Here is a 15,719-nt window from a genome sequence, read left to right as displayed (position 1 = left end):
CATCGACGTATACGCCTTTCCCCCATTCTGTCTGATGAGGAGGGTACTCAACAAGACCAGAATATCGGTCAATCTCTCGATGACCCTTATAGCTCCGCTATGGCATCACGTGGAATGGTTTCCAGACCTTCTGCAACTCCTAACGGAACTCCCGAGAGAACTCCCTCCACGACACGAGCTACTCAAACAACCACACGCCAACATCTTTCACAAAGCCGTAGCTTCGCTTCGACTTCACGCCTGGAGACTATCCAGCATCTCCTCACAGAGAGAGGATTTTCGCAGCAAGTTGCGAAAAGGATGTCTGGACACCTGCGAAAGTCATCCGCAGGGGTCTACCAGGCAAAGTGGAGAGTTTTCTGTGGTTGGTGTCGTGGAAGGGGTATCTCTCCACTCAATGCCAATATTCCAGCAATAGCGGAGTTCTTCGTGTATTTGCGAGAAGAAATGCGCCTTTCAATCTCGGCAGTGAAAGGCTATTGCTCAGCCTTAAGTCTTGCCTTCAGGCTCAAAGTAGTGGACATTTCTTCTTCGCTGGAACTTTCCCTACTCATACGAAGTTATGAACTTACCTGCCCTCAGTCGGAAGTCGAACCATTACGCCAGGCTTCAGATCGCCACCTGACTTGGAAGACGGTGTTCTTACTTGCTTTGGCTTCGGCCAAGCGAGTCGGTAAACTTAGTGGTCTCTCGTATGACATCGCCCATTCAAGGGGATAGGGGAGGTAACGTTCAGATTCGTCCTTGAGTTTATTGCTAAGACTTAGAATCCGGGAGTGCCGGACCCTCGGTTTGACTCTTTCCGGATTTCGAGTCTTCGTTCTGTAACAGATGACCCAGACCATCTCCTACTGTGCCCAGTAAGGAGTCTGAGGCTATATCTTAAGAGAACAGCTGCAGTTCGTCCCCACGTGCAAGTATTGTTTGTAAGCACTGGGAGGACAAAGAGGAGGGTTACCAAGAATACTATCTCAGCATGGATTCGTAGGGTAATCCATCTGTCCCTGGCCTTCAAAAAGAACTTCTCAGTGACGCAGGTTCTACAAGCAGGGGTGTGGAAGCGTCAGACGACCTTCACAGCCCACTACCTGCAAGACGTGACCCACAGGAGGCTCGATACGTTCTCTATTGGCCCTATGGTGGCTGCACAACAGGTGGTTTAGAACCTCAGGCTCCTTAATGGACAAGTAGCAGAAGGTTGAGGGCATTGTTACCCGGTTTTAGTCTGCATGAATGAAAAGGTATGTCTGGCCCTTATTCTTTTCTTCATCCTCCCCTCTCTTGGTGAAAGCAGCATCCTGGGTTCTCCGCACAGCTGACCTCAAACCACTGCAGGTAAACTATGTTTCCTTGTGTTCCTAGTATTAAGCTAATACTGTCACGTCCCCATACCCTGACGAGTTGGTATTGGGAGAGTCCTAGCCTAAAGTTTCCATCTAAAGGACTTCAGGTCAACTTCATAGGACGAGTCACAATTTATACCTTCACACACAGCTTATGTAGGCCGCAGCCCTTGCAGAGCAAGGTGCTAGCGAGGTGCAGGGACTCCTTATTGTTGAGTGCTGACACACTCAGATACTGAGTCCCCGGGCAAAAAAGCCAAAAACCAGTAATGGCTGGGACTTACCACCCTTCCTAAGGGTTGTCACCCATATTAAATAGCGTGGTTTGTATTTCAGTTACGGAACAAATGACAAATTCGTAGGTAATTTGTATTTTTCCTAACTATACAAACCTTAGCTATTTAATCAAACTTGCCTGCCAGCCCTATCCCCCGTGAAGTCCTACTTCTAAGCAAGGTGAACTCAGCACAGGTGTGTGTAAGGGGGGGGGGGGGTAGCAAGCTACCCCTCCCTACCCCCCGCTAACTAGCGGTGAGGTAGTAAACCCTCGTTAAAATTCTAATGGCTCGTCATTTCAGCTATGTCAAAAGTAATTACCCATATTAAATAGCTAAGGTTTGTATAGTTAGGAAAAATACAATTGTTCCGTAACCGAAATACAAACCACGCTATTTACATAGGGTATTACTTTCGGCGTAGCTGAAATGACGAGCCATTAGATTTTTAACGAGGGTTAACTACCCTCTCGCTAGTTAGCGAGGGGGTAGGGGAGGCGTAGCTAGCTACCTCTCCCCCCTCACACACCGGTGAACTGATTCACTTCACTTTTGGCTCGGGTGATGATCAGACGTGTCTGTCTCACCCTCGCATTTTTGACAGCCTTAGTCTTTTTGCTTTTTCTTACAGCTTGTGTGTTTGAAGTTGGCCTCTTTCTCTCTATCATGCGGAAGTGCCCTGGACTACCCGACCGCCCTTGTGGAACGTTCATGTCGGTAGTCAAGACGGACCCTCACACCTTGTGTCCGTACTGGAGAGGTCAACGGTGTGATAGGGATAAAACTTGTAGGAAGTGGTCTACCTACCAGTGGGAGAGGTTTTCCCGGCGACGTAAGAAGAAGTCTAGGCGTGAACTTTCTCCTTCAAGGGCTTCCTTGAAGAAGGAAGGTTCCAAGGACTCTTCTTCCGTTGCCCAAACCTCCTCCGAAGCTCCCACTCGATCGGTCTCTCGTGAGAGGCCGTCGAGTGGTAGCGTAGGCCATTCTTTTGTTGACCAACCTCGGGGTTCAGGAGAGGGAGTTGCCTCCCATAGCGAGGCAGCTCCTCCTTCTCCTCCGGGGGAGGATATTGATAGTGATAACTCTGTTGCTAATAATGATCTTTTGCAGCTTTGGGCTTCCTTGGGGCTTAAGGGCTCGCCCTCCAGGGAAGCCCTGTTTGACCTGATCCAGTTGGGTGCAGCTGTCAAACAGTTACCGGTAATAGCAGAGGTAGATCCTCTGTCTATTGTCGACGTTGTTGTGGCAGAGGCTTCCGACGGGTCGGGTCAAACCCCTGCTGTTGTTGCGGATGTTGCTGAAGGCTCAGTTTCCCCCTCCGAACATCCTTCGAGGGAGGAGCTGAGTCCAACGGTCTCTCCTGCGGGTGATTCTCCCCCTCGGGGGAGTTCACTGACAGAGACTCCTCTTCGGAGGACCGACGATGGTGTTGCTGCCCCTCGAGGTCGTCTTCGCCGTAAGGCTCGCCCTCCTCTTCGCTGTAGAGGCCTTCCTTCTCCTTACAAGGGAGTTAGGAGGCGCCTCTTCGGTTCATCGCCTTCGACGTCCCCCGCAGAGGAGCCCCCTCGACGTGAGTAGACCATTGCAGCTGCATCGCTAGACCTCTCAGCAGATCGTTCGCGATCTCCTACGCTTGCCAGACCTGGGAGTCTTCCTTCTCCGTTCCTGGACGCAGATGCGCAGTGGGCGCCAACGCACCCCGTTATCCAACGGGCACCTGTCCCTTCTGGGCAAAAGGGCTTATCTCACAATGTGAGTAAGTCCCTTAAGTGCCAGGTTTTACCTGCGCGCGAGTAGCGCGCAAGCGCTCTCCTGCTGTAGGTGTGGACCAGACCTCTTCGGACTCAATGCGCCAGCGATCTCCTGTAGCTGAGTCATCTCGCCGTAGATCTCCTGCTCGCCAGGGCTCACCTGCGCGCCAGCGCTCACCTGCGCGCCAGCGCTCACCTGCGCGCCAGCGCTCACCTGCGCGTCAGCGCTCTCCTGCTTGTCAGAGATCTCCTGCTCGCCAGTGCACATCTGCGCGCCCTGTTCCTGTTGCGCACCAACGTTCGCCCGTGCGCCCACGATCTCCGCCTCCTCGCCGACGATCACCTGCGCGCCCTCAGAACTCGCCCACGCGCCAGCCATCGCCTGCGCGCCATCACGCGCACTCACCTGTGCGCACTTTTAGAATGGAACGAGTCACTGCGCGCCAGCGATTTCCTGCCCGCCCGCGCGATCCTTCGCCTGCGCGCAAGCGCTCTCCAATGCGCCAGCGCGCCCATACTTCAGATCGCCGAAGGTCTCCTACGCACCCACGCGCTAACTCGCCTGTGCGCAGTCGGTCGCCTTCTCGCGCCAACGCGCCATCGCTCGCCGTCGTTCTCCCGGCCGCCAGCGCTCGCCCTTACAATCGCGCGCACCCTCACCTGCGCGCCCACGCGCACTTTCGCCTGCGCCCCCACGCAAACTTTCGCCTGCGCCCCCACGCGCACTTTCCCTTGCTCGCCCGCGCGCCCACTTGCACCCTCCCCCGCGCGCATGTGCGCCAACGTTCGCCCATGCGCGAACCCGCGATTTTACCATCGCGCGAGCGCCAGCACGATCTCGACAGCGATTCCCCTTGGGTTTCGCAGGACGGGCAACCTTGTGAGTCTTCTGGAGCGCGTACATCCAGATCATCGTCTTCACGATTTCCACCCCGTAAGCGCAGAACAGGGCACTTGCAGGAGGAGGAAGAATCTTCAGAGAGGTCTAGGCAACAACACACTTCTTCTTTTCAGGCAGGCCCTTTGGTGTCTACTCCTAAGGATCACCCGATCCCCTTCCCTCTAGCGGGAGTCGCTGACACTGCGTCTGTCAGCCGTCAGCCTTGGTTTGGGTCCCTGATCAGAGCGATCGTCCAGGCTGTTAAGCCGGCCCTCGCTGAACTGGGCCTCAAACCAACGGCAGCCTCGTCTCCGCTGAAGAGGAAGAGAGGACTAGACTTCGTGGTGACTTCTCCTAGGGTTAAACTGGCTCCTAAGAAGTCCGTCAGGAAGGCCCCTTCCCCCTCTCAAACGTTTTTTCCTCCTGTGGACGAAGCCTTTCTGTCCTCAGGAGAATCCAGCGAGGTGAGACATTCTCCCACGGCACCAATGGGAGGAACCCCACCTCGAGTAGGAGAATCGTCCCGTGTGGGGGCAGAGAGGAGCCCTCAGACTTCTTTACTGGAGTTCTGTATCCTTCCTAGGAGGGAGCCCAAGGACTCGAAGACCGTCCCAAAGTCTTCTTCCCGGATTCGACCAGAGCCAGCAAGACCCCAGGAGAACGTCCACATGTCCCCCCAAGTAGAGCAGTTGGGGACAGGAGACTTTGCTGCCAGTCCACCAGGAGGAGAGCTGCATGAGTCGGAGCATGCCTTCTGGCAGGTCCTGAATCTGATGAGGCAACTCAACAGGTTCAAGGACCCGCAGACCGCCCCTCGCGAAGGCAAGGATACGGTCGTGGACCAAGTCTACAGCACTCAAAAACCCTCGAAGGCCAGCGCGGCTCTGCCCTGGTCCCAGGGGGTAAAGAGGGCCAGCTCTCCGAACTCGCCTCCTCCAGCCGTTCCTCTGCCGGTAACAAACTCCTCCCACCTCCTCGTGTACAACAGAGGAGGTACTTCGAGATCATGGGGGAGCCTTGTTTAGCTCTTCCTCTCCACCATTCTGTGGAAGAGCTTACCAGGGGAATTTCTCTTGAGAAACTCTCCGCCCGGTAGGTGATATTCTCAGCTACAGAGATCTTCAGCCAGGAGAAAGTCGCAAAGTGTGCCATGCAGGCCACTTCGTGGCTGGATGTCTGACTGGGGTCTCTGGGCATCCTGTTGCGATCCGAGGACTTGTCCAAGGAGAGCACCAGGAAGGCCATGGAGACTTTCCTCTTCTCGGGTACACGCACCATCGAGTTTCTGGCTCACCAAGTTTCGAACTTGTGGGCAAACACGATCCTGAAGCGTCGTGATGCGGTGACAGAGATGTTCCACTCGAAGGTCCCAGCCGTGGATGTCTGCAAGCTCAGACACTCTTCCATCCTTGGAAGGAGCCTGTTTGAGCTCAAGGATGTGGAACGGACAGCTGAGAGGTGGAGGAAATCGAATCACGATTCTCTCCTCCAAAGGGCTCTTACATCCAGACCCTACAAGCCTCCAGCACCTCAACAACAACAGCCTCGTCAGTCTAGGACATCGAAACCGGCTCCGGCAGCAAAGGCAAAGGTGTCCAAACAGCAGCCCTTTCCTGTCAAAGACAAGACGGGCGGAAATTCCTCCAGGGGAGGGGAGGCAGGAATCCTAGAGGGAGCGGTCGAGGCCGCAAACGCTAGGATTGGCAATCCCCCTGCATGTCCACCAGTGGGGGGATGCCTGCAAAGTTGCGCATTCAGGTGGCAGCAACTCGGGGCCGATTCCTGGACGATCTCCGTGATCAGCCAAGGATATCGCGTCCCGTTCATAACATCTCTACCTCCCCTGACAGCGAATCCAGTGTCGTTGAGCTCCTATGCCATGGGATCGGCAAAGGGGCTAGCCCTTCGGGCAGAAGTCAAGACCATGCTCAAGAAGGATGCTCTCCAATAGGTCGTCGACGGCTCCCCAGGCTTCTTCAGTCGACTCTTTCTTGTAAAGAAGGCGTCTGGAGGCTGGAGACCCGTCATCGACCTCTCAGCCCTGAACAAGTTTGTCAAACAAACTTCGTTCAGCATGGAGACAGCAGACACGGTCAGACTTGCAGTGAGACCGCAAGACTTCATGTGCACACTGGATCTGAAGGACGCGTACTTCCTTATCCCAATCCATCCGTCTTCCAGGAAGTACTTGAGATTCAGCCTAGACAACAAGATCTACCAGTTCAAGGTGCTGTGTTTCGGTCTCTCCACAGCACCACAGGTGTTCACCAGAGTGTTCACCCTGATATCTTCGTGGGCACACAGGATCGGCATCCGTCTCCTTTGCTATCTGGACGACTGGCTGATCCTAGCAGACTCGGAGTCGACCCTTCTTCGACACCGAGACAAGCTTCTAGGACTTTGCCAAGATCTAGGGATCATGGTAAATCTTGAGAAGTCTTCTCTGCTTCCATCTCAACAACTGGTATATCTAGGCATGATATTGGACACCAATCTCCAATAAGCCTTTCCATCAGACGACAGGATAGCAAGGCTGAGGAGGGTCGCAGAGCCTTTCCTCAGACGAGAAGACCTTCCAGCCCAATCTTGGTTACGTCTCCTAGGTCACCTGTCGTCCTTGGCCCGTCTAGTTCCAAACGGCCGCCTCAGGATGAGATCCCTGCAATGGTAGCTCAAGTCTCGGTGGAATCAAGGCAACGATTCCCCGGACATTCTGGTCCCTATGGGGCCTGCGGAACGGATGGACCTGCAGTGGTGGTTGACCGACGGAAACCTTCGAAAGGGAGTGGATCTTCTCGTCCTCCCCCCGGATTTGATGCTGTTCTCGGACACGTCAAAAGAAGGGTGGGGGGCCCACGTTTTGAACCAAAGGATCTCAGGCCTATGGTCAGAATCAGAAAAGTACCTCCACATCAATCTGCTAGAAATGAAGGCCGTATATCTGGCCCTCCACAAAAAGTTCCAACAGATCCTGGCGGGTCACTCCGTGGTGGTGATGAGCGACAACACCACAGTAGTGGCTTATATCAACAAGCAGGGAGATACCTTTTCACAACAGCTATCCCATCTTGCAGAAGAGATACTGAGATGGACCGAAGTCCACTCAATACTACTATCAGCTCGCTTCATTCCGGGCAAAAGGAATGTGCTCGCCGACAGTCTGAGCAGAGCTTTGCAGATAGTGAGTACTGAGTGGTCTTTGGATCCTCTAGTAGCCAACAAAGTCCTGACTTTGTGGGGTTCCCCGACAGTGGACCTGTTCGCGACAGCCTTGAACTTCAAGCTGCTGCTGTACTGCTCCCCAGTCCCGGACCCCAAGGCACTCTGGCAAGATGCCTTCCAACAATGGTGGGACAACATCGACGTCTACGCCTTCCCACCGTTCTGTCTGATGAGAAGGGTGCTCAACAAGACCAGACTATCAGTCAACCTGTCAATGACCTTGATAGCTCCGCTATGGCATCATGCAGAGTGGTTCCCGGACCTTCTGCAGCTCCTGACGAAACTCCCGAGAGAACTCCCCCCACGACACGAGCTACTCAAGCAACCACACTGCAACATCTTCCAAAAAGCCGTAGCATCGCTTCGACTTCACACCTGGAGACTATCCAGCATCTCCTCACAGAGAGAGGCTTTTCGCAACAAGTTGCAGAGAGGATGTCTCGACACCTGCAAAAGTCATCTGCAGGGGTCTACCAGGCGAAGTGGAGAGTCTTCTGTGGTTGGTGTCGTGGGAGGGGTATCTCTCCCCTTGATGCCACTATTCCAGCAATAGCGGAGTTTCTTGTATATTTGCGGGAGGAAATGCGCCTTTCGGTCTCGGCGGTGAAAGGCTATCGCTCAGCCTTAAGCCTGGCCTTCAGGCTGAAAGGAATAGACATTTCTTCCTCGCTGGAACTTTCTTTGCTCATACGAAGCTACGAACTTACCTGCCCTCAGTCGGAAGTGAGACCTCCTCCATGGAACGTGGTTCGGGTTATCAGGGTTCTTAAGAGACCCCCGTTCGAACCATTACGCCAGGCTTCTGATCGTCACCTGACTTGGAAGACGGTGTTCCTGCTCGCTCTGGCTTCGGGTAAGCGTGTCAGTGAACTTCATGGTCTCTCGTACGACGTCTCCCATTCAAGGGGATGGGGGGAGGTAACGTTCAGGTTCGTCCCTGAGTTTGTTGCTAAGACTCAAAATCCTGGAGTTCCGGACCCACGGTTCGACTCCTTCAGGATTTCGAGTCTTCGTTCTGTAACAGATGACCCAGACCATCTCCTACTATGCCCAGTAAGGAGTCTGAGGCGTTATCTTAAAAGAACAGCTGCAGTTCGTCCTCGCGTGCAAGCCCTGTTTGTGAGCACAGGAAGGACGAAGAGGAGGGTCACCAAGAATACCATCTCAGCTTGGATTCGAAGGGTCATCGATCATGCCCTGAATCCAGACCCTCCTCCGTCACGTCGCCCTAGAGCACACGATGTCAGAGGCATCGCAACGTCCCTGGCATTCAAGAGGAACTTCTCTGTGACGCAGGTGCTACAAGCTGGGGTCTGGAAGCGTCAAACGACCTTCACAGCCCACTACCTGCAGGACGTGACCCACAGGAGCCTCGATACTTTCTCTATCGGCCCTGTGGTGGCTGCACAACAGCTGGTCTAACCTCAGGCTCCTTAGTGGACAGGTAGCAGAAGGTTAAGGGCATTGTTACCCGGTTTTAGACTGCATGAATGAAAAAGTATGTCTGGCCCTTACTCTTTTCTTCATTCTCCCCTCTCTTGGTGAAAGCAGCATCCTGGGTTCTCTGCATAGCTGACCTCAAACCACTGCAGGTAAACCATGCTTCCTTGTGTTCCTAGTATTAATATAATTCTGTCACGTCCCCCATACCCTGACGAGGTGGTATAGGGAACGTCCTAGCCTAGAATTCCATCTAAAGGACTTCAGGTCAACTTCCTAGGACGAGTCACACTTCATTCCTTCACACACAAGCTTATGTAGGCCGCACGTTCCTTGCGGAGCAAGGAATTTGCAAGGGGCAGGGACTCCTTTTCTCGAGTGCTACTCACTCAGATTCTGAGTCCCCGGGCAAAAGCCAAAGCCAGTAAGGCTGGGACTTTCCACCCTACCTAAGGGTTAAGTCACCCTATGTAAATAGCGTGGTTTGTATTTCGGTTACAGAACAAATGACAAATTCGGAGATAATTTGTATTTTTCCTAACCATACAAACCTTAGCTATTTACAAATATTTTGCCCGCCAGCCCTGTCCCCCGTGAAGTCCTACCTCTAAGTGAAGTGAATCAGCTCACCGGTGTGTGAGGGGGGAGGGGTAGCTAGCTACCCCTCCCCTACCCCCTCGCTAACTAGCGAGAGGGTAGTTAACCCTCGTTAAAATTCTAATGGCTCGTCATTTCAGCTACGCCGAAAGTAATACCCTATGTAAATAGCTAAGGTTTGTATGGTTAGGAAAAATACAAATTATCTCCGAATTTGTCATGTTTTTGATTGGTTCAACCTCCTCTCTTTTTATTACAGAATCGTAGTATCTCAGGAGAGCTTTCTTAGCCTTCTCTTTAACATTATAGTATGTATACACTACCACGCATTCTTTATATATCTTGACTCTACCTTCTTTCTAGTAGTGATATTCCAGCCATCCATCTCATCATCTTATTACGGTTCTTTCTAAGAGTCCCTCCTCTTTCCTCTAAGTACCAAAGCTTCTGCCCCATATAATGATACAGGCCTGATGACTGTCCCATAAATCTTGATTTCAAGTCTTGATGGCCTTTTCTTGTCTAAAACTATTCTAGTTACTTCTCCATTTTTTACCATGCTTCTTTCACTCTCCGTCTCACTGCTCTCTCAGTACATCCCTCTTCTGTTATTATTGATCCCAAGTAGTTGAATTCAAGGATCTGTTTTAAAACTAAAGTATTCCATCTTTCAGGCCCTATCAGCCTACTCATCTTTAGGCTGATAGGAGCTTGCTGAGGTTCTCTCTCTTCCACATGGGACCAAGGAGACTGACATACAGTTGATATATAGCATTCCAGAGAAGAAAAACAATCAACCAGTTCAGTTCTAGAAGGACTAACTACTCACCAATAAGTGAGTCTCTTTTTAAAAGACCAAAACATGTAGGAGCAATTTCAATAACTGTTCCAGCCCTATTAAAGACATTCCCTATGGAAAAGGACTCGGGTTTGTATAGCTAGGAAAAGCATATATTGATTTTAAAATTTGTGATATTAGGTCAAGGTATTAGTTAGGTAATTACTCCTTTCCATAAGGCAGTTCTATGAAGTCTACAATATTGAAATTCAAAAGATGAGACTACAATACTGCCTTAAATTAACATTCTTCTCTTTTTTTATATTGATTGCCTCTGCCAGAAAAGGATATGTATTCACACCTGTCGTCTGTTTCTTTGTTTATTTGTGAGCTGCTTTACACAGAAGCTACTAAACCAATTTTGACCAAACTTGGTAGTCATGTTGGGTATGACCCAAGGATGAATCCGTAACATTTTGGATAAAGTACATTAATGTACAAGTATGCAGTAGTACTTTGATTATGGCAAATATTTTGTTAGTTTATTTTTTTGTTTGTGAATAACATTATGCAAAGACTACACAACCGATTTCAACGAAACTTGGTGTACACGTGGGGTATGTCACAAGAACAAATCCATTAGATTTTGAAAAAAATACATCAAAGTGCAATTATTCAGTGGAGTTAAGAACAAAATAAGACTTCTTGGTGTGGCAAAGTCATATTCTTTACTGAGTGCCCTTCTAGTTTAATTTATTACTGGCTATTTAATCATGTTCAAAATATAATCATTATTATTCATATTTTCCAACTATCAAATTAGAATATACTGTACTTTTATATGTAACCTTAGATTTTAATCACTGTATATATACAGTACAGGCTTTCATTGTGTACTGTATAAGTTTTCCCCTAAATTGGTTGTTCCAAATGAAATACTTATAGCCTACTGTACTTTATGGATAATATATACAGTATGTGGATTTATAATGAGGTGTTCCCCTTTTCTAGGAAACGACGAAGCTGGTAGTCATCAATTAGTTGAGATGGCTGGAGACACTGATGTTGGTGTTGTTGGAGAAATGAGTGAGGCTGAAGAAGTCCTGAAAGTCACATCTGTAATGTCTCATAATGGGGATCATGCCGGAATGCAAGATGAGGTACATTACGTTACTACTGACGAGACAGGCCAGGCAGTTACTATTGTCTATCCCCAGTCCACCATACCTCTTTTAAGAGCAGCTGATGGAAGCCTAGTAAACTTTGTTGAACTCCCTGGAGTTCATGGAGAGTTGGAATTAGATCAAGGAGCTTTGGGTGGTGAAGCAGGTATGATTTTACAACAGGATTTTACTGGTGAGGGGCCAGTCACAATTGTGGCTGCAGAAGATGCTAGTGAACAGTTTTCTCTACTTAGTCAAGGTACTGAACATTCAACTATGACAATGGGGAGTGGTGACGGAACTCATACAATCACATACCTAACAGCTACGGAGGATGGTGTTGCTGGATCGCCTACTGCTTTACTAGGAGAACATTTGATTCAGATACCAGCAAATGATCAGTCAGGCTCATCTCATACCATAACTTTGCCCCTATCAATTCTAAATGATGGGTCAGGTGTTTCCATTTTGCAAGGACTAAGTAATTTACAGTTACCACTAATGAGTGAAACAGGAGAGTCTGTAACTTTAGCATCAACAATTGATTCTGAGCACATAACAGTTAGTGGGCAAGATGATCCCCAGAGTCATACATTGACAGAACTAACATCACCAGTGGCTACAACTTCTATCAGTAATACTACACATTCTCAAAGTGCAAATCGGCGACAACAGTCTTTGCTTATTGCATCCCAGCTTTCTGGTTCAAATAATTCTTCAAAATCTGCCTCCTCTATTGGTAACAGACAGTCTCTTGTTTTTAAAACAAATAATATTTTGAATAAGCAGGCCTCAAATAATCAGTCAAAAAAGCTCATTGGTACTGGTCCTATGGCTATTTCTGCACAGGGAGTTGTTCAGAAAATAGGTAACCGTCTTGTTACAGTGTTACCCCGTCCAGAAGATCTTAAGAGGCTTCAAGACAGCAAGTCTTTGATACTAAGCGTCAAAGGCTCAGGAGATGCAAACAGTGATTTCAATGGTCTCAAAGGTCAAAGGACGAGAAGGGTGCCAGTTCCAGTAAGACCACATCAAAGGTTTGGCAGAAGAGGACGGGGAGGGAATCGAGGGAGACCACCAAACATAATTAAAGAAATGAAAGAGACAAATTTTCAAAATGATACAAATAGATCCATTTCATTACTTAAAAAAGATATTCACAATGCAGTTTTTCTTGCTGAAATGCCAGTTGAAAATCACTTTGGTGCCTGTGTAAAGTTAGAAGACACAGATGGTGAAGGTATTGTAGTAGATATGACACTTCCTGGGGGATCCCCAGCTTCAGCAGTATTAGTCAAAGGACCACCTGAAGATGATGATTTTGCATTGCCAGAATTTAGTGTTCCAATGCCGGTTGTTTCTCGTCGCGGGCGTCGTAAAAAGAGAGGTCGAGGAAGACCTAGAGGAACTTACGTTATTTCATCTACTGGAAGAAGACCAGGAAGGCCAAGAAAGGTAAGAATATTTGTATTTTTCAATTAATGAAGTATAGTAAACCCACAAGGCTCAAGTTGAACCAAAAGTTTAAGATAATATTGTCATACTTTCTTTACAATTTTGTACCATGTGCTTTTGGCTTTTTGCAATGATATACAGTAGTAGTGGTTTTTAAGAAAAATAGGTGCCTTACATCAAATGACACTTATTTCTCAGAAACTATTTATTGTTTAATGATAAATAGGTGTGAAAGAAATAAGTGGTACAGTAATTTCCTGTTTTTATGTAAACAAAGTGGAGACATTGTTAGGTTAGACCTTCCACTGCAAATAGCACATCGTTTGCTTTATTTATCTCGTAATTTAATTAACTGTACTATAGTTATTATTCTTAACCTTTTGAGTGCTACCACTTTACCAAAAATTTGGCACTCAACCCTCAGCCCCTTTTATGTGTCATTTTTCAATATTTAACTTAGCCGGTGATTATAATAGCTGCAACTCTGTTGCTCGACAGAAAACTCTAAGGTAAAATTCGCCAGCGATCGCTACACAGGTTGCGGGTGTGCCCAACAGCGCCATCTGTCGTCCAGATACCCAGTACTCAATGTAAACAAAGAACTCAATTTTCTCTCTGTCGTGCTCCCGACAAGACGTGCTTATTCGCTGTTGCTAAACTGGATTTGTTTTCACAACTAATTGGTGAAGTACACTATTCTAGTTTTGAGCTTTCGCTATGCAGGTGTTTTATCTTCATCTTAAATCTTGAACTCGTTTTGGATAGATTTAATTATGATGACAAAGAGAGTATGGACTTTCTTTCACTTTTAAATGGCCGACCCTTCCCTTAGCGGAAGTGTGTTTAGGCTTTTAGTAATTATATCACGTTATAGATTTTCCTCTATATATTTTATATCTCTCCGCCTTTATTAGGCCTCTTCGATTAACTTTCCATTTATTATAAACATATAAAAATAATTTTAATGTTTTGTTTATATAGACCTTTCCTGAGAGTAGGCGGTCCTAACTTGGAAACCGAAGTTAATCAACGTTGAGCCCTTTATATCGTAATTAGCTTTTAAAGAGCTAAGGATTTAAAACTTTTTAAATGTAATATTTTATGAAAGAATTTCTTTGATAGTCTTCGTACTGTTTTCAAAGATGAACTAACGTTTAGTTTATTTATGCTACGCAGTTGTTGACGTTCAGGACGTTCAACATGCGCTCTATCGTTACGATAGAGAGAGAGTGTATCACGGTTTCACTTTGCAGTAAGAGTAAATCGATTCTGACGTTTTGTTCATTCTTTCTTAGCTTAAATGTTTTAAATTCTATTTTAAAAGGAACTTTTTATTTGAAAAACCTTTCAGTTTTTTCCTTTAGTCAAATAACATGTTTTTTTTGACGAAATATAATTGGGCTCTTCTCTTAGGTGCGAAATCAAGAGAGAAAGAGAGAGAGAGATAGAGACGGAGGGAGAGAGAGGAGAGAAAACGTTCCGTTCAAGCGGGTAACGTTGTTCTCGTGTTACTCTCGTCCCTAGTCGCTGTACGGGGAGGAAGGATAAAACGTTTTAGTTTTTTATTCTCGTCCCCAGGCTATGTGCGGTGAGAGATTGAAAACGTAGTTATATGAACTAGTGTTTAGTCTCTTTCCCAGCCACTGATTTTTTTTTTATCTTTAAATATGTTTTCTGTTTTTTGCTGGTATTAATGAGCTTGCATTATACGACTGATTTCGCAATTACTACCTTTTAATGAAGGGTAGAATTGCGTGTTTCAGGTAGAAATCAGTAAAAATTTCAGTGAAATAAGTGCAAAACAGAAAATCGAAGTGATAAAGTGATATGCGCAAAGTGTTACAGTGTTGCGTCCGAGGGTTCGTCTGTTCGTGCCTGTCGTTCACCTAGTCCGGGACCTCTTACATGCTCCCAAGCCCAGGGGAGAAGTAATGTCAAACGACTTATGGGTTCGAGAGGCCTTGACCAACGAACAGACGTTTTCCCACTATGGTATCGGGTGTATCTTACCAAGATCTCCCCTACCATAAGACGAGAGAGACGTTGTTTCTCCTCGTCATCCGAAGGCTTTTCGCATAAGAAACCTGTCACAAGGTTTCGAAGCCCTTAAGCGAAAGTCAGTCCTTTCAGGACAGGTCCAGCGTCCTGGTTACAACCATTAGGACAGCTCTGACCCTATGCAGTCATCGGATAACTGCTCGCCGCCTAACAAAAGCGTAACACAGACTCCGAGAGTCTTTTTTTGTAGGCAAAGTGTTGCGGTCACAGACGTTACCCTCGTCTCTTACCACAACCATTTCCGTTGATCCTTAATGGGTTGTATGGCAAGACATGCAGTATATGCTTGCCTCCCTTATGGAAGACTATTCTGCCGATTAGTCCGTTGAGTCTAGCCGTTTATCTCATCGATATCCTGGCTTTCAGCCAACCTAACGTTCCTTTGTGCTTACTGTTGACGTTGGCGTAGCTTAGTCACGTCAGTCAGGTTGTTTAGAACCACACTCGATGCGGTCTCGTGTGGTTTTTCAGCCGCATTTGGACGTTAGGCCACTTGCTGAGGCTCCTGTTGACGTTCAAGACGTTCACTAACAATCAGAGTTGACTTGTTTTGACGCTGTGTGTCAACCTCCGCATTCTAGAGTTGTTTTGACTGCTCAGTCTAGGCAGTCAAAGCAGTCTCGAGTGGACGCTGTGCGTCCTCACGCACCTGTTGTGGTTGACAGTTCAGTTGTTGACAGTTCACAGACTGTCAAGCAGTTACATGACGTTGCGTTCTGGTCCGCTACTAATGCACCAGTGAGTGTGGACTCTGCTT

General features: G+C 47.9%; 1 protein-coding gene across 1 annotated transcript in view; it reads left to right on the top strand.

Annotated features, from left to right (window-relative positions):
- Nucleotides 1–15,719, top strand: part of LOC137616455 (zinc finger protein Xfin-like) — a 106,140-nt gene that overhangs the window by 11,993 nt on the left and 78,428 nt on the right. The window contains exon 2 of the mRNA XM_068346233.1: nt 11,298–12,904. Within this exon, the coding sequence (XP_068202334.1) occupies nt 11,298–12,904 (1,607 nt within the window). The remainder of the gene's footprint in view (nt 1–11,297; nt 12,905–15,719) is intronic.

The sequence above is a fragment of the Palaemon carinicauda genome, chromosome 22 (assembly GCF_036898095.1).
Source record: "Palaemon carinicauda isolate YSFRI2023 chromosome 22, ASM3689809v2, whole genome shotgun sequence".
NCBI lineage: Eukaryota > Metazoa > Arthropoda > Malacostraca > Decapoda > Palaemonidae > Palaemon > Palaemon carinicauda.
This window is presented reverse-complemented; position numbering and strand designations above follow the sequence as displayed.